This window comes from Salminus brasiliensis, chromosome 25 (assembly GCF_030463535.1).
Source record: "Salminus brasiliensis chromosome 25, fSalBra1.hap2, whole genome shotgun sequence".
Taxonomy (NCBI): domain Eukaryota; kingdom Metazoa; phylum Chordata; class Actinopteri; order Characiformes; family Bryconidae; genus Salminus; species Salminus brasiliensis.
In genome coordinates, this window is record NC_132902.1 from 20,829,154 (window position 1) to 20,852,461 (window position 23,308).

Here is a 23,308-nt window from a genome sequence, read left to right on the forward strand (position 1 = left end):
TCTCTCTCTCTCTCTCTTTTTCTTTCTCGCTTTCTCTCTCTCTCTCTCTCTCTCTCTCTCTCTTGCTTTCTCTCTACTTCCCTTCCTGTGTCTACTGGTTCATGTTCATTTAAGTTCTATTCTATTGACAATACATCTTTGCAGGGACTGGACAAGCTGTGTTTGTGTAAATTGGCACATCAGTGTCAGCAATGGGTGCAACTTAAAGTAGCTGAATGCATTCATTAGAAGAGGTGTCCACAAACATTTGGACATATAGTATATCATTTTTGTTGGTCAATTATAAGCTGTATAGAGGTTCCTGCTGGGAACTATAGGATCTCTCTCTATATATAAAACCACTTTTTTTAACATCTAGCTGTTTTTTCATAACTGGGATCCGCCACCTTTTCATTCCCCATTGCTGTCCCATTGAGACGCAGCAGGAGACGGCCATTAAAGTGGACTGGAAAAAGGTCACAACGCTAAAACAGATGATTAGAGGCCACAGATTCTCCTGGTCAGTAGGCTCTGGGCTTCGGATTGACATCACAAAAACATTGGAACAAACATTGGGCGTTAAATTTTGGTCATCTGACATCACAATTTTAAACCAACAAAATATCAACGTCTAATAGAGGTTACATTATGACGCTGACCACGCTGAGGCTGACGTTCACCATACTTGATTTAGTGTTGATATTCTGCATCAACATTACGTGGGAATTAGATGTTGTTGCTTAACACCATGACTTTAAAACCAACAGCGTATCAGCCTCAAAACGGTAGATTTTTATGCTGTGTGGATGTTAATATTGCCACGTCTAACAGATATGGATTCTGGTCACCATACTTCACCACTAAAAGTCACCTGACACCACCATTTTAAACCAACAAAATCTCAATGTCTAGGAATTAAAATGATGATTATGCCATTGACCAGATGTTGGGTTTTGGTCACATTACCTCACAACCTAATGTTGATATTCTACATTAACATAATTTACATTTACGGTATTTAGCTGACACTCTTCTCCAGAGCGACTTACAAGGTTACTCGTATTACACATGTGGGCCAATGTAGTGTTAGGAGTCTTGCCTAAGGACTCTTATTGGTGTAGCGCAGAGTAGCCACCCAGACCAGGAATCGAACCCCAGTCTCCCACATGGTGTAGTAGCTCACTGGCAGGTAGTGGTGTTATCTGTTGCGCTACACCAACCACTTACCACTTACATAATGTAAAGATGTTGGTTTCTGATTACTAAAGACCATGACTTTCACCATGTTATTTCTTTTTTTTAAGCAATGTGGATGTTAACTTTGTGATGTCTAGCAGATGTTGGGTTTTGGTCACCATACCTCACAACTAAAGACGCTGACTAGACATTGGGTTTGATAAATTTTGTTACTTAACACCAAAAACTAACAACATATCAACGTCTTAAAAAATGTCATGTTGTGTTTAGACATTTAAAAGATGTTGGGTTTTGATCACCATACTTCATTGGTTTAAGACATTTGGAAGACGTTGGATTTTGGTTACCTGACACCACAATTTGGAGGTTAGGATTGGGACACTGACATTGGGTTTTGGTCACTACACCTCAACTAAATGTTGATATTCTATATCAATATGACATAAAATCATGTGAGATGTTTGGAAGATGCTAGATTCTGGATGCTTAACACATATCACTGTTTTTTCCGAATTAGGATCCACCACCTTTATTCCCCATTGCTGTCCCATTGAGACGCAGCAGGAGACGGTTGTTAAAGTGGACTGGAAAAAGGTCACAACACTAAAACAGAGACAACGGGTTCTCCTAGTCAGCAGGCTCTGGGCTTCGGTTTGATGTCACAAAAACATTGGACTTGGAATTTTATTAATAAATGAAAATTGAGTTGATGTCAAAAGCCAACCTTGAGTTGACATCAAGCTTTAACGTTAGATAGACATTAAATGTTGGTCATCTGACATAAGATTGTGACACTGACTAGACATTGGGTTTTAGTCACCACGCCTCAACTAAATGTCGATATTCAAATATGATGTCGACATGTGAGATGTTTGGAAGATTTTTGGATACTTAACACCGTGACTCAAAACTAACAACAAATCAACATCTAAAAAATCTAATTTCATGTTGTGTAGATGTTAATATTGTGACATCTAGAAGCCCCTGGGTAATATGGTCATATTTGGTCACCATATCTCGACTTGTCAATATTCTACATCAGTATGACATTTGAAAGACGCTGAATTTTGGTTGCCTGACACCACGATTTGTAACCAACAAAACATCAACGTCTAATCATGTCAAATGCCCCATTCATACCTGGCACTTTAAATTCGTCTCCTGTGAGCCCAAGTGATCAGATTTCATAATAATGCCGCCACTCTCCCACGGATTTTGTTTTGACTTACATTTACATTTACATTTACGGCATTTAGCAGACGCTCTTATCCAGAGCGACTTACAAAGTGCTTTGCTATTTACCCAAGAAAAGCCTTAGCTAGTTAGAATAGACTAATAATACAAAAGATACCTCCAAGACTTTGAAATAGTTAGCGATTTATTCGTTGGTTAGTTACTGTATCTCAGCCAACTCATGCAGACAATCGGTGATGTGGTCTCACGGTTATTACATATTTACAGACAGAGGCAGTGATAAAGATGGTGCTTTGCTGTTGGGTACGCATCAAGGCGTTTTGGCGTTTACACTACAAGAATAATGTGGTCATCTGCATCTCTGACCATCTCCCAACGTGGTTTGAGTGATCAGATTCCAATGTGTCTGAGAGACACACTGTACCCCATTTACACCTGTACTTCGGACCACCCAGGACACATTTCAATGCCAGGTGTGAACCGGGGCCAGGTGTTAGGTTTTGATCACCATACGACTAAAAGATGTTTGGAAGATGTTGGATTTTGGTTACCTAACACCACAATATCAAATCAACAAAATATTAAAATCTGCTCTCGTCACTATTCAGACGTTGGGCTGGTGCTGGATTTGGTCAACTGATGTCACAACCTACATTCAACCAGACAGCAATGTCAGTTGATGCTGGTGGCCAGCTGGGTGATTTCTAAAGATCTGCTGAGACGCTTAGAACACAAGCGGAATAAAAATCCCAGTTCTACAAAGTTAGAACTTTTTTCTATGAGAAGAAGTCCATTTTTTCACCCATTTTTTTATTAATAAATAAAAAAAAAAAAATAAACATTTACAGATAAAAGGTTCTGCTCAATCTGTACTAGTTGTGCTAGCTCTGTGTTTAGCTGCGTGGCCCTGTATAGAATAATTATTTATTTATTTCTCTCCCTCCCTCTCGCTCTTCCTCTCTCTCTCTCTCTGAAACAGTAACTTTTAAGTGGAGAGTTGTGAGAGATTTCTGAATGAGTTCTGCGAGCGTTATTGAGTGAGAAGTTTCTGGGCTGGACTTCAGACCCCTGTTCTGTTCTGCTTTCAGCATCGATCTGCAGGCCGGGCTGTGACCTCATGGGACTTCCCCACAGAAAAAAAAAATCACGCTGATTCTGAGCTGCAGACGCCTTCATGTATGTGCTGACTGTGTAAATCACTGCATTCACAGACTGTGTCCCAATAACAGTGGCAGTACAGCGGAAACGGATACAGACTAAATCTGCACAAATGTAACACGTGGAGAGAGGTTCTGAACCCTTTGCCAGGTCAGTGATGACACGGTTCCAGTAGGACACTAGTAATGATAGTGTAGGGGTTGGTATCTTCTGTTTATTTATTTATTCATTCATTCATTCATTCATTCATTTATTCATTCATTTATTGCAACAGTTTAGTGAAAACAAAATTGCAGAGGCAGCAAGAACATCCCAGAGCTCATGAGCCTCTGGGATTTAAACAATGTATGGAGAGTGTTTTATGCAGAGGATTTTACACTCACACAGAGAGAGAGAGAGAGAGAGAGAGAGAGAGAATTCATTAAAATGTTGGCACCAGCAAAGCCAGACCTAAATGTGCTATCAGACACATGTTTATTGCAGAATATTCTTTCTCTCTCTCTCTCTCTCTCTCTCCTTTCTGTTCAAGCTTTCTCTCTCGTCCTACTCTCCTTTTTTGCTCTTTTTGCTCCTCCATCTCTTCCATCTCTCTCCTTTTCTCAATCTCTCTCTCTCTCTCTCTCTCCAATCGTTTCACAATCTTTCTCATCCTTCCCCTTTTTTTTTATTTATTGCTAATTAACCCACCCACTTCGTAGCTCCCCCTAGCACTAGCAATGCTCCCAACACTAGGAGGGTAAGGACTCCTCCTCCTAATACACAACCACCTCCTAAGACACACCTCCTCTGATACATGCAAAGTCAGCTGCAGCCTCTTTTTGTCCTGGCGCTGATGTCGAATTGCTGGGCAGCCGACATGCTCTGAGAAAAGCAACAGGTCCCCAACTCCCCAACTTGGTGGTCACACATTAGATCTCTCTCTTTCAAATTCACCCTCTGTCTTATATTCTCTCTTGTATTCTCTCTCTCTCTCTCTATCTCTCTCTAAATAAGCTGCTTCTCCACCTGCTGTTGTCTGAGTGTCTCTCACATTTGGCTTCTCGTTCTTTCTTGTCTGTCCTGTCCTTTCCTGGATTTCTCTGCGTCCATCTAAACCTTCAGCCATCTCCTCTGTTCTCATATCTCTGTCACTTTCTCACTTTGCCATCCTTCCTCACCTCTCTCTTTCTCTCTGTGGTGTGTGTGTGCGTTATCTACAGTAGCTCTATGCCCAGGCTAGCCCACTGTCTCTCTCGTGGGGGGGGGGATGTTTCTTCAGTCAAATCCTTTGAGAACTTTTAATGCGCCAAATCAGGACCAGCATGAGACAACTCTGACATTTACCGCTGTCCCTAGACACGGCCTAATCTCCATACACACACATACAGGTTTGGCAGCCATGAAAACTATGCATCTCAGCAGGAAGCGTGTTTCTGTCTCTAAGAAAACACAATTTAGCATAAATAATAACAGTAACCCAACACAGTTTGCTGGGTTATTGATCACAGGGTTGTTGGTTCGATACTGCATATGGTAAGCTTCAATGGTCGGGCCCGTGAGCAAGGCCCTTAACTCTTTCAGCTCCAGGGGAAGTTAACAATATTCAGTGGCAGCCGTGGCCTAAAGGTTAGAGAAGAGGACTTGGGACAGAGGGTTGTTGGTTCAATCCCCTTTACAGGCAGGAACTGGGAACTAGGAAGTGGGAGGAGTGATAGAATAGCAAATCCATGGCTAAGGTATCCTTGAGCAAGGCATCTAACCCCCTATCACTCCACAGGTGCTAAGGTGGCTACCCACCGCTCTGGGTGTGTGTTCTCACTTCCCCAGTATAGTAATGTGTATGGGTTAAAAGTGGAGGTTGAAATCTGTACTGCTTTAAAGTGCGTGTAAGGGAATGTGTTATTGGTCAGTAAAGTTACTGATATGTTGATCAGCTCAACCGAATTACTGTTCTATAGGACTGATGATGGATGGGAACTTCTCTACACTCTTTCCAAAAAAGGTTGAAAAAGGGGTTCTACACCAATCAGCCATAACATAAGTACCACCTGTGATGCCACAACTGATCTGATCATTTGAGGCATGAACTCCACAAGACATCTGAAGGTGTCCTGTGGTATCTGGCACCACAACCTTAGCAGCAGAAGTTCTATTATATCCAGCCCTTGACAGATGACACCACTGTAGATGAAGACAATCAATGTTTTTCACTTCACCCATCACTAATGGTACTAATATTTTAGCCGATTGGTGTCCATAGAACCACGATAGCTCTGCGTTGTTGATGTTTTTGTATGGAACCTCTGGAACGCTTATCTAAGGAACCATTAAGGAACCCCATTTTTACAGTTGTAGGGTAAAATGCAAGTAGAGTGACTGTTAATTATCATTATATATTCTGCAGACTCTCTCTCTCTCTCTCTCTCTCTCTCTCTCTCTCTCTCTCTCACACACACACACACACACACACACACACACACATAAACACACACTCCACTGCTACTTTGCCTCAATAATCAAAAGGGAATAAATCCAGCAGGCTGGAACAGATATGCCCTGAAGGTGTCATGTAGTGGAGCCCCAGTCCTGCTGTACTAGTGTAGATATGTGTGTGTGTGTGTATGCACCTGCATGTGTTCACACACTAAGGACGCAGCCTCAGTTCTCCATTCATGCACTTAGACTTAATTAAGTAGCGATGAGACCAAACTCGGTTGCCATGGCATCAGGACACCGTGCCCTTCTAATGACGTTACTTATCACGACAGACTCCTCTCACACTCGCTTCTCCTGAGCCATTAGAGATGAAGGAACATGAACTACATGTGATACGTCGACTTTGGAATTACAGCTTATTTGCCAACCTATTTTTAACTTGCACTCCTGCACTGGTTGGCCGATCTGCTCCATCCACCCATCTTCTCATCCGCTTATTCCCAGTCAGGGTCGCAGTAGGTCCAGAGCCGGGTGCAGGGCAGGATTTGGCTAAGCTAGATTGGCAATTTAGCTTAGCCAATTCACCTACATGTGTGTTTTTAAAAGGTGGGAGGAAGCAACAAGAACACGGGGAGAACACAGGCGGTGACCGACATGAGGCCAGAACCGGAGCTGTCCGGCACTCCGACTACCTATGTTAAGTCAAAGAAGCAGAAATACTATTGAAAAACTCAAGTTATGGCGAATCAGTATATATACACACACACACACAACAATCAGCCATATTTTTAGCACCACCTGCCTAATGTAGGTCTTCCTTGTGCCACCACAGCAAATCTGACCAATCGAGGCAATCATTGTTTTTTGTTTTTAAATGAAGGGTATATAAAAAAGTTTATCCTGCTTATGTTGAAGTAACTGTCTCTACTGTCCATTTTAGAGTATTGCTGTGAGAATTTGATTGCATTCATTGAAACAAAAGCAAGTTAACTCTTTTTAATGACCCTGGATTTCAGAAACAATGGAAACAAAGTTGAAACAATGAATGAGCAGAGTGAGTGTCCCAATACTTTGGTCCATGCAGTGTATGTAGACACCACCTAAGCAAGTCTACGTGATTTGAAATACAGTACATATCTAACAATTCAGTCATGCAGTCACTGCTGCTTATACCGAAGTGCCCATTAGTTTTAGTGATTAGCCTCCTAGCACCAGTGCAAAACTGCAGAAGCAAAATCCATGCCCTGGAGTAAGAGCAAAAAAATGATACACTTGCAAGCACTGGAGAACTAGAGGACTCATTTCTGAACCATTACACTCGTACTCCCAGTTTAATGGAGCTTTCTACAGTGTTTCAGTTCAGTATTCCTACCTCCGACTCTTTCAGTATCAGCTGCTTTAATGGCGAGCTTTTCTTACGCAGTAATCACGGCAATGTTCCCGCATGACATTTCTTCACGAAGTTAAAACGCAGTACGGGTCTACAAATAGCAGGTCCGTGTAAGCATTTCGGCTCCGGTACGGCTCTAATCTGCTCGAATGGATTTTAGCGCAGGAAGGGCCACGTACACAGCCTTTTCTAATTCACTGTCATTCCTGCATAGCTCCCTTAAATGAGCACTAAATATAGCGCTGTGCGGCTTTCAAAGGCCATGAATGGGTTCAGCTCGGAGGGAAAGATTATGACAACACGCAATTCAAATAATGCTCCATGCATTACACTGTTTTCTAACATCAGGATGATGCATGCAGTCTCAGTGACCCCGGCTTAATGAGTGTGATGAAAACACTGTTTCAAGTAAATGAAATGATTAGAGAGAGAAAGAGAGAGAGAGAGAGAGAGAGAGAGAGAGAGAGAGAGAGAGAGAGAGAGAAAGGAGGGTGATGAGGGAAATTATGTGAAACATAAATGATAATGTGATTAGATAATGTGCGTTCTTTATTTCATGGAAACAAGTAGTTTTACAGGGACATTCCACATCCACAGGCACAAAGTGGTGTTGTGATTGAAGACAAGGAGAACAAAAGAAAATGATTGGCGGTGATCTCAGGTGATCTGTCCACCTTTCGCCCACAAATGCCCTTTTTTTTGCAGCAAATGTCGCAAAGTAAGGGACAAGCTTTACAGCTACATTTCAAGTGCACTATAAATAACTTCAGATTTGTTGCCATGCAGCCATAGATTTTATTAGCACACGTTATCACCACCTGCCCAGTTTTTAAGGAGATCCCCCTTGTGCCTCCGCAAGAGATTAACATTTACATTTACCTTTAAGGCATTTAGCAGACGCTCTTATCCAGAGCGACTTACAAAAGTGCTTTGCTCTTTACCCAAGAAAACCTTAGCTAGTTTGAATAGACTAATAATTTAAAGATACATTTAGAGATAAGTTAAGTTTAGACTCTACTAAACTCAAGTCAATAAGTTGACCACTCTGCTATTCGTCCAAGTATTCTCTGAAGAGGAGGGTCTTCAGTTTGCGTTTGAAGACAGCGAGCGACTCTGCCGTTCGGACACACAGGGGAAGCTCGTTCCACCACTTTGGTGCCAGGACATGAAAAAAGCCTGGACGCTTGTCTTCCGTGAATTTTGAGGGATGGTGGGTCGAGCCGAGCCGTACTTGAAGCTGGAAGGGCTCTTGGTGCGGATCGGCTTTTGACCATTGCCATCAGGTACGGAGGGGCTGGCTGGTCCGTTCTTGGCTTTGTAGGCCAGTGTCAGGGTTTTGAATCTGATGCGGGCAGCAGCTACAGGAAGCCAGTGAAGAGAACGCAGCAGTGGAGAGACATGGCTAAGAGGTCCACAGTCACAGACTCTAAAAGATGTCCTGAAGGTGAGCATCAATAAGCCGTAGGTGCCCATGACCCTGTCGCCCCTACACCGGTTGTCCTTTCTTTGACCACTTTTTTGGTAGGTACTGACCACTGCATACCAGGAACACACTGATGTTTTGGAGATGTTCTGACCCAGTCGTCTAGCCGTCGCAATCTGGCCTTTGTCAAAGATGCTAAGATCCTTATGCTTAACCATTTGTCTGTCTTGTAGCACATCATCACCTTCAAGAACTGACTGGACTGTTCACTGAAGTCAGTCAGTGTTTTTCACTGCCCACTGTCCACTGGTACTAATGTTATGGCGGAATGGTGTAAGTGTTTAAAAAGTCTACACATAGATCGGGTGCGAATGCAACCCTTTCCAGCTCATTAGCTTAAGCATTTTAGACTGCCTCTCTTAATTACTGTTGTTATGTCTGTGTTGTGACTTGGGCTAGAAGTCACAACACAGCTTGGCAACTTTCACCAAAAGAATTAAAACTGTCTAAAAGATTAAGAATGACTGAAGAAAGCTGGCTCTTCAGATGAGCTAATGCTAAGGCTAAAGCTACAGCTAACACTACATCTAGTAAGTGCAACTAATGAGGAGGTCTTTTAGCAAACTTTAATGAAACACTAGGGATAATGACACACGTAGGAGTGCGTTGACATTCACCGCCGCACAGCCCTGTTTAATCTGACTCATTTATGAAGCTAATCGTCAGCAGGAAAGCTAGCTAGAGCTATTTGGACGAGATTGGTTTTACATGGGGATTTTCTCACTGATTTTAGTCTGTCCGAACACTGCGCATGTCAGTCATTTTAATGGACTGTGTGCTCTCGCGTCAGTAAATATTCTAGTGCCTTTTTTTTAACTTTATGTAAAATGAGGCAGGTTACATTAACCCTGTGCATATTAAATGTGGGTAAATTAATACGTCATATCCTGTGAAAAAGAAATAGAGGCGCAAGAGGAGGCTTTTCTTTTTGTTGTGTATGGAAAGAAAGGAAACCTCGGGTCATCTGAATCTGTGGCAACCCAAGAGACGAGCCTCTTCAGGACTCCTCAGAGATGCAATGCTACAGGCAGCTTTAGGCAAGTCATTGTATAGCGTAACCTTTAGCCTACATAGAGTGTTATGAACATGTAGCTGCTAATTTCACACACAAAATTCATTGTTAGTGTATGTGGAGTATATGATCACGTTTAACGGCAGTGCGTAAGTCGAGTAGCCACTCCCATCTCAATAGATGAGAGTAGAATAGAGATTTCGTATCATGGTAAAATTCAATTACTCAACCTCCACATGTCCCTTCTACATGGGGAATACAGTAAACCAGATGAAGCTTAGCTTACCTAAGGGCCTTGCTAACAGTATGGATGTTGAGCTGTGAGTGTGGTCTTCCAAGGAGGTTAAAACAACTCCCCCCTCTAGATGATCAGCAGTGTATCTGAACTCGTGACCTCTGGTATCCTAATAGTTCAGTATTCCTTACTGCTCCTTGCTGATCTATCTGCTGTATTCGAAAGAGCGGTTCTTCATCTACAGTGGCAACTGTCAAGAGGCGGATATATATTAGGCAGCAAGTGAGCAGTCTGTTTCTTGAAGGCTAAACAACTGGGTCAGAACATCTCTAAAACATCAGGTAGGTCTTGTGGGTTTTTTTCTGGTATGCAGTGGTCAGTACCTACCAAAAGCTGTCCAGGAAACTACAACCAGTGAACCGGCGACCTAAGGCTCATTGATGCAATTCATGGAGGCCCTACCTTACAACGTACAGGACTTAAAGGATCTGCTGCTAATGTCTTGGTGCCACATACCACAGGATACCTTCAGAGGTCTTGTGGAGTCCATGCCTCGCATGCTCAGATCTGTTGTAGCAGCACAAGGGAGACCTGCTCAATGTTAGGCAGGTGGTGTATGACGTTTGTACATATATATGTTGTGACTGGCTGAGAGGTTTGTCATTGTTATTATTATATATATTATATAAATGGTCGGCTTCTCAGACGTTTGAATGATTTCTGACAGTACAGGAAAAAGGTAAACTTGTCCAGCCTGGCAACACTGGTGGGTGAAGCATGGGTAGGCAGATCAGCTCCAACAAATGAAATTCACTACAGTATATACAGACATTAGTGTATGTAGATTATACAGACAGACAAACAAACAAACAGACAGACAGACAGACAGACAAACAAACAAATAAATAAACAAATATCAAACCACACAAATGAAAAGGGAAGTGGGTGGAATGACAAGCCAGAGAGTTTCAGACTTGGAGTGAATAGTGTAATAATGATCTACACTAATCTGAGCCATTGATTCCCTAATTTGCTGCACTGACATCTCAGCAGCTTCCCAGTCACCACCACCTCTGAATATGGTAAAACATCGCAGTGGAGGTGAAGCCAGTCAATGCTGATTGCTTGTTCAGAGCACGCGTGACAGGATAAAGGCAGCAAATTACCGCTCAGCATGACTCTGTGTTTATTTGATTGATGCTGTAAGACGATGACTGGCTTGTGCTCCCCTTCAGCAAACGGGAGGGCCCGTTCCAAAGCTGCGACTTAACATGTAACACTGTTTCCCAAGAAGCGCATCCTGCCTGCCGGTCTAATTTGTGGAAAACCTAAGTGGTTCCTATGCTTCCTGACACTTTGGACAGAATTAGACATAATGAACCGTTTCACCTTTAGAACATGTCACCCTGAGGTGTTCCAGAAAAATGCCACGCTATGCTCCGCTGGTGATTGGTTACTGCGTTATGATGAGGCGCTGTGTTTTACACCACTGTGCTTTGGCTCCGTTTCTGCGCTGCAGAGGAGACGGACGCAGCGGTCAGGCGGTGAGTCAGCGTTTACGTAAGGGGTTTCCTGGAGCTGGGGAGCAGGGGCTCTGATTTGAACCCTCTGGTCCGCTCAACTTCATCTACCGATTTCATGCTGAGCTCTGAGTCAGCATGGACCCTGCTTTCGACTGCCATTCAGCACACAAGCACACACACTCGTACGGCATGAGGCCTCCGACCAAATAATATCTTCCTAGAGGCCGTAGCTGCCACATGCAAGCCCAAAATATCTTTCTCGCTTGAGTCCTCCGTACAGACGTGGCCTACAAAAAGCTAGGCGTGCACTGGAAAACAGCAGGAGCCTCTTTGTAAGTCCAGTTCCTCATTAAGGTCTTTTCTTTTCATATCTCTGAACCTAACTCATTCAAAAGGTCAATGTATTTCAGGAATTTAAAGCTTTTGAGTTATTAAAATGATCCTTGCACTCTGAAAAAGGGTGACACATTTGTACTTGCAGCCACTTTTTGAAAAAGTGAACTTACAGAGCAATTCAGTGAATAGGTAAACATAATTTCAAAGAAAATTATATCTAATCATTATAACTACTGTAGTTAATGACACGTTATATTAACTCCTGAAAAAAAAATTCTAACTCCTATAAAAAATCTATATATTTTTTGTGGTTCGAGCTCTAGTGATGTCGCAGCCATTCAAGACAACGTAATAGGCCCTGCTCTCTCTTTGGGTAGGTTGGATAGCCTCCATGCACACTCAATTGTCCAATGATGTTTTGTTAGTGTGATAGCTTTTGTAGTTCTCGCCAACAAGCTATGACTCCAAAACTGGAACAAAAGGTGCACATAAAGCCAATTTGGCTTCGTTCAGACAGCGTCAGACTCAAGTATGTATTTGACACTTTAAACCCTACTGGTCTGTATGTGGGCCAATCATTCTCACCCTCAAACTACAGAAGATACAGAATCATTCGTAGCAGTCACTGAGTCGTTTATAGCAGTTATAGAATAATTCATTATAGACACTGAATCATTTATAGTAATTACTAAATAATTTATGAAAGAGACTGAGTCATGTATAGTAGATACTGAATCATTTGTAGTAGAGAATAAATAATTTATAATAGAGACTGAATCGTTTATATTAGTTGACGAGTCATTGGTCGAAAAGACAAGCATTTATAATAGAGATTGAATAATTTGTAGTAGAGACCAAATCAGTCTTCATTGAGACAGAAAAATTAATAATAAACAGTCATAGGTGAGTCTGAATCATGTATAATAGAGCCAATCATTTATAGTAGAGACCTAATAATCTATAATAGACATTGAAACATTTATAGTAGTTACTAAATCATTTATAATAGATACTGAATCATTTATAGTAGGTATAGAATTATTTATAGTAGGTACTGAATCATTTAAAGTAGACTGAATCATTTAGAGTAGTTACTAGTAGTTACTAAATAACTTATTATAGATCCTGAATAATTTATAGTAGGTATAGAATAATTTATAGCAGGTACTGAATCATTTATAGCAGACTGAATCATTTAGAGTAGTTACTAAATAATTTATTATAGATCCTGAATCATTTATAGTAGGTACTGAATCATTTATAGTTGACAGAATCATTTATAGTAGACTGAATCATTTAAAGTACTGAGTGAATCATGTATAGTATAGACTATCATTTAGAGTAGAGACTTGATCATTTATAGTAGATACTGAATCATTTATAGTGGATACTGAATTAAAGCTCTTAAAATTAAAGCTCAAAATTAGCCCAGTGTTTATTGTGCCAAAGCACATATTGTTTTGATTCCAGCAGTATTTTAGGACATTCAACTCAGTGTGACCAGTAAGATTAGATGTTGTTGGATGTTGATGTTTTTTGGTTATTTGGGGAGCAGCTGTCCTTCACAAGCTGGTTTATCTATTCTAGCTGAAGCACATAGAGCTGAAACCTTTACATTAAGACATTAAGACAACATATTGTCACTGTCACACAAGAACCGTCCTTTCTCCATCTGGCCATTTTCACTTTTTAAAATAATGTAAATCCGGCAGTTGTTCTTTACAAAGTTTCATGGTGAGTGGACCAATAGAAATGTTCCAAAATGACTTGGAATAAAATGTTTCTTTTTGACTTCTTTTGAACATTAAGAAGTCTTTTTTCCTGAGGTTTTTACATGACATTGAAAACATTTCTTACTGTGTAGTTTTACAGCGACTGCTTGAGTAAAGATTTGAACTTACAACCAGTCCCTGGAAGAGCCTATTAGGCTATTACCAATGACTGTAGACAACATGGACAGCACAATGTCTAAACAGGTCTAGCGCCTCTGCTGGCTGGTCGCAGTATGGCATGTAGCTCTGCTCTTTCTCATATATTTAAATGACAAAACAGCCCATTTTCCATCTCTTTTTTTTTTTCCTGTAAACTGCCTTTTCATCTCCAGTGTCTATTCCCAACAGTTCGTTTTTATTTTTTATCTTATTTTTTATTTATTTATTTATTTATTTATTTATTATCTGTTTTTATTCTGCTACATCATGAGAAGGTGGGGCTACACACAGGAATTAAGTGATTGACAGCCTTGGCTGGAACAGACCATTTGCAGGACCTGCAACGCACCCTTTCTGTTCATTACAAATAGAGTAGCTGGACTCTGTAGTTTTTGTACTTGGTCTTGGCCAGCACTCTTGCCAAATTTATTTTCTGGTCTGGACCGATTCCAAATACTGATTAAAACATGACTTTTCCATCTTTTAATTGTCACCAGTGCATGCTGCAGCTTGGACGTTACACTGGATCGCAGTGGTTCTGTTCATCCCAGCGGTAAACAGAGCAAACAGTAAATGTTTCTCTATAAAATACACAAACTGCACTTATACTGTTCAGTTGTTACACTTACTGGAGCTACTTGCTACCCAGTGGAAAAATCTGCTAGGCTGCACCCCAAGCTCAATGAAGGTAGTCTGAGATATGTCTGAGAGATGGGGGCGGGCTTACCAAATAAATAGGTGAGTCTGGCTCCATCTCTGGTCTACACTGCTCAGACTCTGGTTGCAAATTTGACAATATGGTGAACAATTATGGCTTCATTTCTACAGAACGGAAGGGAATGAACCCTGGCGTCCATGCATTCTTCAGTTCTTGGCTAGTACAGTGCAAATAAATTAATAAGTGAATAAGTACATGTAATATATTCCCTATGATTATTACACTTATGTCAACGTCTTTCCTCCAAGACATTTGTTTGCTGCTCAATTAGGACATTAAAAAACCCAAACGATGGCTGCTATGAGCAAACTCAATTAATAAATGCAGTTTCTTAGTGCTGTGAAAGAGGCACGAGCCCTTTTTTTCCTAGAACCTGGGGAGACACTCTGGCTAGCACTTTATTGCTCACTTGAGAAGCACTACAGTAAATCCCTCTTGAATAAAAACTCTCTCTCTTATCACTGCTCAGATCCTCCCAGAATGCCGAGGGCCACATGCCAAAGATGGCCCGAGGCGAGCCAGCGGTGCGCGGAAAAGGAAAAGAGGAACACGCTCTTCATCGGCCAGTCAGAGTGTCACACAGCAGCGCACAAACACACACACACACACACACACACATACACACAGAGGATCATTCTGCTGTTTCTATAGGTCTGCCTGCCTGACTCCCATGAAAATATCTGAGCTTTACTGAGCTAATACCTCATCCATTGTGTATGCTGGTGATACAGAGCCTTGAACCCTTCCTTCCTGTTCCTCTCCTGAGCACTTCATACATGCAGCCTCTGCTATGACCCATAGGCACTGTCAACCCATTAAAAAAACAATAAGCCCTTCAAATGTGTCTGCTGGTTTAACGTGATCTGGTGCACTCTCTGTAGCACTTGTGGATGTTCTTCTATTTTCCTCTGGATCAGAAGCTTCCAGAAGTGCAGAACCCAGAGGGTAGATGTTCGGTGCCCCAGTAGAGGTGGAAAGAATATATAAAAATATGTGGAACCTGGTCCTAAAGAATGTGAGTTAACACATCTATACACCAGCCATAACATTAGTACCACTGACAGGTGAAGTAAAAAACATTGATTATCGTCCTCTATAGTGGTATCTGTCAAGGGTGGGATCTGTTTATTAGGCAGTAAGTGAAGTTCTCGTCAGTTCTTGGAGATGATTTGTGACAATGGACAAGCATCAGGATCGAAGGACAAGACAAGGACCACACTGTGATGGCTCGATGACTGGGTCAATCGTGGAACCAGTGACAGGGCTCCAACTTCCAACTTACAGCACTTAAAGGATGTGCCAGATTCCACAGGACACCTTTGAGGGTCTTGCATAGTCTTGCGGACTCGACTGGTCAGATCTGTTATGTATATAGGGAACAAAGTGGGACCTACTCAATATTAGGTAGGTGGTGCTAATGTTATGGCTGATCAGTGTACATCTCCAAATATGGGTGAAATAAGAAGGGAAGGCTCACGTTCTCATGTTCTAATATCGCCTTTTTGGATTGACAAGGTGGCCTAAAGAGGAGATAAGGAAGGGAAAGATGAAGAAAACTCAAACTTTTCCACGTTACTTAAGATTCAGTGTGGGGAGAGTTTTGGCCGATTGAAATTCCACCCCAAAGCCCCAGAGCATTGATCTCCATTTCTAACCTGGCTTTGGTAAACAGCGCATTTGGTGCCTACAAATCAAGTAATTAACACTTCCAAAAGGCTTTAGCAGCTGGGAATGATCAAGGTCATAACAATGCTACCATGAAGGTAATCTGCAGGAGGAGGGAAGTGATTACTTGGTTTTTGTTTGGTTTCGGCTGACGTGGGAACGCTGGCTGAATGCTCAGCTCACCTGCATTGACCTGCAATGATGGAGAAGACCGGATGAAGGGACGTTCAAGACATCATTCATCACCAGAACCTCTCTTTTCTTGGAGGTATGGGATGTGCTATCAGTACCATGGCCCAGACAGACTCATAGTTCTGCTTGACGTTTGTGTCTGATTTCATTTGAGAAGGAATGCCTGAAAACTTTCAAGCAACTACACCCACAGTACAGAAAAAAAAACTACAGCACTGAGATACAGAACATGCTCAGTCACAGTGAGGTACAAAGAACATGCACAATACAATGAACAGAGCAGACAGCAGAACTGAGGCCAAAATAAAGAGATCAACAGAACAACAGAGTGGAGGAAGTGACAATCAGACAGCGCAAATTAGGGATCATGTGACTATTCAGCAACAGACAATGAAGGAATGATGATAGAAGCTACATTCAGACAGTCAGACAGTCAAATCCAGATTTGTCTTCCTTACATATTTAATACAGATGCTCTTTGGAGTCTGCACAGCAGACGGCTATTGTATGTGACTGAGTTTTAACTCAAGCTTGATGCACATTCATGTACCATTTCAGCTATGAGGGTCCATATAAACCAATGGTGTTAAAATATCTGAAGATTATTGATTATATCAGTACTTAGTTCAGTATGCACTCATATATGGGCCAAAATAAAAGTGTCATGTGATACATTAATACATAAAAACAGCTTGATGTATTTATTTGTTGTATAATTTTTCCCTTTTTCTTCTAATTTGGTACTGCCAATTAACCTAGCCCTTCGTAACTCCCTCTCCGCCAACTCCGCCACTTGGAGAGTAAGGAATTAACACATGTCTCCTCCCACAAATGTGAAGCCAGACACTGCCTCTTGTCAAACTGCTGCCCATGCAACATCGGCAGGCATGTTGACAGCCTCAGAGGAAGCGTCGGGTCCCTAGCTCCACTGCACCAGCTAACTGATGCCTGTGCTGGCCAACATGGCTTAAGAGTGATAAGGGGAGAGAGCGTGGCCAATTGTGCGCTCTCAGACTCCGGCTGCTGATGGCGATGCATATTTTTAATGTTTTTTATTATTTTTTTTATTATTATGGTGAAATAAGATAATTCAGTGGCAGTGGACATATTAATGACTGTCTCTTTGGATTAGTTAAAATCTTGTGTTTAAATACGTGCTAAAACGAACTGTTTTACACCAACATGCAGCTCTTTAAATGTTGCTTTCTTTTACATAGTGTATGTATTTCCAGAATGTTGTCATGAGGTTTGTAACAGTCAGAGCTGATTTTCATGTCCTAACCTCTATTTCTGCCTTAGTATTTGTTACTGTGTCTTTAGTAATTCATTCAGAAAGCAACCTTCAGTGAGAATGACCAGAGCTACACTCCTGCAGACTGAATAAGAGGATACTGACCTATATTAATTATATTATATAATTATATATTGCATTTTTTTGCCACATTACAAACAGGATTGTAAAATTTGTGACATCACAAAAACAGTTTTGCTGAACACTTTGCTGAATAATTACCAAAGCAAAATACTGCAGGCTGCATTTGTCTGTCACTGTAAACCACTATGGTGCTAAGAGTGTCTGCTAAATAAGTAAATGCAGTGTTTACAGACATATACAGTATGTGTGTCTAATCCATCTTGGGTGCATGGGGTGAAAGCCTGAGGCGGCAGTTAATTTAATTGAATTTAATAGTGAGCTACTGACGCCTGCTGCTTAGACGCTGGGTGGGTAAGTGAGATGAAAATATGGACAAAAAAGCTGAATGTATATATTTATAGTCGGTTATTAGGTTAAAGTTAGGTTACATTAGGTAAATTAGCCAGTAAACTGTATGGATTTGCTACAGGTTTCTAGTCTAAAAGGCCTTTGCAGTAAATGTTAGTGTTCATACTTGCTAAAGACTGTGGTACTTTGTCAGGCTCTGCTTTTAACCCATTTTAACCCATTGCTGTACCTGAGAGTTGGTAAACTGGGAAAAATCAAAATCTAATCCATTACATACTGTAATATCTTTGGCATTACATCCCTGAAAACAGGATTGTACCATTAAGGCAAATGCTTTGGTTCAGGCTGCTCTGTTCTTATTTACTGCTTCTTAAAATGAGCTGCTTCTGGATGTGGCTCATCCACTCTGAAGAACACGCCAACCTGTGTCTGTCTGTGCTCTGTTTTGGTCTATATAAACCCATGCAGTTTATCAAAGGAAAGCCGGAATCTGACCTGACGGCTGTGCAAATGTAGCCACAAACACACTGAAAGACAGGCAGCGCAGTGACCATGCAGGACCGTCACCAGAGGTAGAACAGGACGTATTGAACATAGCTACCTAGCAACGCCATGAAGCAGATGCATATGGCAAAGAGTGAGCTGAAGCTGAGGCCCACGTCATCGCGGTAGATGGCCAGTGTGACCTCGCAGTGCCGTCCGCGGTAGCCCTCGGGGCAGTGGCACGTGAATTTGGAGGGCGACTGGGCCACGCAGGTGCCTCTGTGGCACGGCCGGCTGGCGCAGAGCGTGTACACACAGAACTTGCCCGTGGCGTTGGCCTTGACCATGTGACCCGGGGGGCATCTAGGATTGGACAGGACAAAAAACAGACAGATGGAAAGGGAATTAATAATCTCTGAAAAAATTAACGACAGGCTGGCACACTGCATTATTGGGCATTAGGCTGAAAAGTAGCTTATGTTTACATGGATTACAAAGCTAATATGACTGACTGTTTGCATAAAACACTGGGATTTGTTGGATTTATCCCCAATTACTTTACCCAGAAAGGGTTAACCCAACTCTCACAGGCCGACGTGGACAAAATATGCAATTCTCTTACATTAATACCATATGGAAAATGTTCAATCGCACACATTAATGGAGGATAACACAGTCAAATTCCGTCTATAAACCCATGCCCATGTCACGATGTGCTTGTAAATCATTGTGACAATCCTTTGCAAAGCAAATAAGCCTCCATAGTGTGTCCAAATCTCAGGGATTCAACTGAATGTCTGGACATGGGACACTGAAACAGATTGGTTTAATCTCTATGTAGCAGATGGAGCACTGCAAAGTATTTAAAACTGATGAAAAGGTGGCTAAATACCAATGTGCCTCCGCCTGTTGCTAAAGAAATGCACACACAGACACACATATATATATATATATATATATATACACACACACACACACACACACATAACCATCATAGAAATGCATGACCTGCTGGGCTGCTGCCCGTCCCCAGGTTGATAAGTGGCAGAATAGGGAATTTTCCCAGCAGATAAGAAAACAGTCCTCTCACACTGCATGCATCCACCCACATAGGCACACATGAACACACACACACACACACAGGCATCCACCTACACACAAACATACACACACACATCATTTAATTCTAACTGGCAGTGAAAGAAGAGGGGTTAGATGCCTGTCACAGTTTGATACTCGCAAATTTTACACACAGCCCCAGAGGGTCCGGATGCATCTAAAGCAAGGCTGAGGAGGCCCCCCGCAGAGCGACTGTGTGTGTGTGAGAGAGAAAGAGAGTGTGAGTGACTTAAAAGACAGTTGGAGACAGGAGGCAGAAACGAAACCAATGTGAAGTCTCGTGTGTCTGATATGGGAGCTTTACGGAAGATGGAGAAATGGTCTTGACATTTAATGTACATTAATGTAGTTGGATTTGATTCTGAGTCGTTCCGGATTTCTTTTTTTTTTTTTTTTGGTCTGTTCATCTGGAAATGTTTGCACAGCTGCCGTTTTCAAATTATGTCAGATATCACGAAATACATAAAAATACAACAGAACAAAAGGACAAGGTTTGGATATCATAGAGACTGCATCTGTGGTGTGTGTGAGTGTGAGTGTGTATACCTGCACTCGTGGATCCTCCACAGGTCGATGCAGGTGAACGGAGGTGTGCACTGGTTTCTCCTGCAGGAGTCTGAGGAGCAGCCCAGAGTGACTCCCTGAGAGTTAACCACTGACACAGCCTCTTTAGACTGACCGTCCAGTGGCACGTAGCGGCCATTCAGCCTCAGATCCCTCATGCAGCCTGGTACACACACACACAACAGAAGGTACCGGGCTGTTAAACTCTGGATTGTTGCAATGTTATTATTTATGCAGTATGCAGTAACCATGCTGGGTGGTAATTATAAAGCATAGCCTACTATCTGCATCACTGTGAGCCTTGCAGGTCTGAACACCACATTTGTAACACATTACTACAACAATAATAGGATACATTTGTTTAATACAACTTATAACTATCTTCTGATGCTATCTGCCCTGTAATGCACTGTGTACAGATTTACACTGATTCACACTCCAAATATGGTACTATGTACGCTAATTTACACTGCCCATTATTGCAATATTGCATTATATATACTGTTTACACTGTTCAGTACTGCACTACATGTACTGCTTCACACTGTTCAATATTGCAGTACATGTACTGCTTCACACTGTAGAGAACAGCAGTATATATGCCAATTTCCTCTGTTCAGTACCATATTATTTACACTGATTTACACTATTCAGTACTGCACTACGTGCACTGCTTTACACTGTTTAGTCCTGACTGTGTACTGCTGTAAACTGTCCAGTACTGCACTATGTACATTGATGTTCACTGTCCGTCACTGCTTTGTGTACTGGTTTCAATGGTCCACTACCGCCCTATGTGTAGCACTTTACATTGGCCGGTATTGTGCTATGTACACTGTTTATCGCTGTACTAGTACCGCCACTAAATCAGCAGGTGTCCCAATACTTTTGTCAATGCAGTGTATCTTCTTCGCCTACAACCGGTTAGTGTTATTAGGAGTTAAAAGCAGTCCGTTAACTATTATATAGTTTTCCCCAGTGCTCCATTACATTACACACACAGACACGCCATGCCGTGCCATGTCCTCCGCTTTAGAAAAAGTTGCTTTTAAAGTCCACTTATTGAACACACACGGCGGATGTTTCTGCCCGAGGCTAGGCTGTCTGACTGCAAGCAGTCGGCCCTGGGGGAGCACTCATCCTGCTCTCATCCTTTCTTCTCACTCCATCCTTCACGTCACATGTCATTTCATCACCTCTTCCCTCGTCCATTTCATGCCAGACATTCCACGGGTTCGTGCTCTTCCCCCTCTACAGCGAAGGTGCATTTGGGACCATTATGTATTAATCTCCATTATTAATCTTTCATTGCTGCCAATACAATATAGTGTAATCAGACAGGGGTGGGGGATTAAAGTATGAATTCATAACGCGCTATGCGTTCTTTCTAGCACGCTGTTGGAGAACTCCTGCCCCGGGTAAGCTGTTAAAAGCTTGGGCTTAGCCTCTATATCGACGTACATTTAGCTGCAGTGGCCAAAATGTCAGCGCATTTCAAAGCAAGCGTGAGTGATTGAGCACAGTAACTAATAACTGAGCAGCGTGAAAGTCGAGCAAAGGCACTACATGACTTATTACTCTTTCTGGCCATAAGGAAATCTGATATATGGCTATGCATGCACAAATTTTGCATATGTAGGACTGGCATATATTTACATTTATACAGACATGTGAAAACTTTTTTTAACATACATTGTCTGGTCTTGGGCTTTGTCTAGATGTTCCCTGGCAAAGTTTTTCTTGACAGCAAGGGTTTCCTCCTTGCACACCACCCATTACAATCAAACAAGGGTCTCTTTCTAATGGTAGATGCTGTGTTTTGACATCAGCTGTGACGGGAGCTACCTGTAGGTCCTGTGATGGCATTTCTTTTTTTGACATAGTAGGACTGTTGGAGACTGTTGGAAGCTTCTTTACACATCCTGAGGTCTGCTCTTGGGCTGAACCTGCAAGGATGGCCTGACCTGGCCATGCTGTTATTTTTAAAAATGCTCTCCACTTGTAAATGATTTAGTGGACAGTGGAAGGGCAGATTTTGAAGTGTTATGAGATATTTTAAAATCCATTCCCAGACTCATCTACATCCATAAGATTCTTTCTGAAGGCCTCAGAGAGGCCTGGTCTTGGTTATCTCACTCATTTCAACATCAATAAAGAGTAAAAGCAACAAAAAAAGAAATATCTGAGGTTTAAATAAGACAGGCTCATCCAGAATGCTCTCTTACCATGTTTTAATCATCTGCTTCTAATTGTAGACAAAAAAAGGGAAAATCTACCTAGCAGCTAACTCCTAATTACATTTCTAGTAATTACATTTAAACAAATGATTTGTTTAGCTATATGTTCTTCATTTCTTAGTATTGTTCAAATGAAGATCAAATATCTGTATGTTCAAATATATTTAAAAGCGACAAAGGTCTTCACATCTTAATGGTTTCACATGTCGGAATCTGCATGTATTTTTCCTGGTCCTTGTTCAGATGTTCTCTGGAAAAAACGTTCCCTATGTTTTTCTTGACAGCAATGGTTTCTTCCTTGCAAACTGATGGTAGATGCTGTGTTTTGTATCTGTTATGTTTCATATCTGAAAATGGCCAATTTCAAATAAGTTGGCATTAATGTCACATATATTTCAATACGTAATAAATACATGTTCTATATATTCTAATACAATGTTTCCTCAAGGCACAGTTCCTAGCACATTTTACAGCTTTCCCAGCTTTAACACAGCCACTTGAACTCACTAAGGGGCTGTTAATCAGCTGATTAGGTGGATCAGGTGTGTGGGGAGCAGTAAAAACACTAAGACATGTGCAGGGCAGTAGGCCTCCAGAACCAGGGCTGAGAAATACTTTTGCAGTATATATATATATATATATATATATATATATATATATATATATATATATATATAGCCATTTATCAATATTTTTCCTTATGGGTGGCATGACATTGTGCTGACTGTACCATCATCCAATTAAAACAAAGCAC

At 41.6% G+C, this 23,308-nt stretch overlaps 1 protein-coding gene across 1 annotated transcript in view; it reads right to left on the reverse strand.

Moving 5' to 3' along the window:
* LOC140548220 (neural-cadherin) overlaps positions 1–23,308 on the reverse strand; it is a 343,076-nt gene that overhangs the window by 15,010 nt on the left and 304,758 nt on the right. Inside the window, exons 30-31 of the mRNA XM_072671671.1 lie at positions 20,300–20,480; positions 18,753–18,997 (exon numbers count right to left, since the gene is read on the reverse strand). Of these exons, the coding sequence (XP_072527772.1) occupies positions 18,753–18,997; positions 20,300–20,480 (426 nt within the window). The remainder of the gene's footprint in view (positions 1–18,752; positions 18,998–20,299; positions 20,481–23,308) is intronic.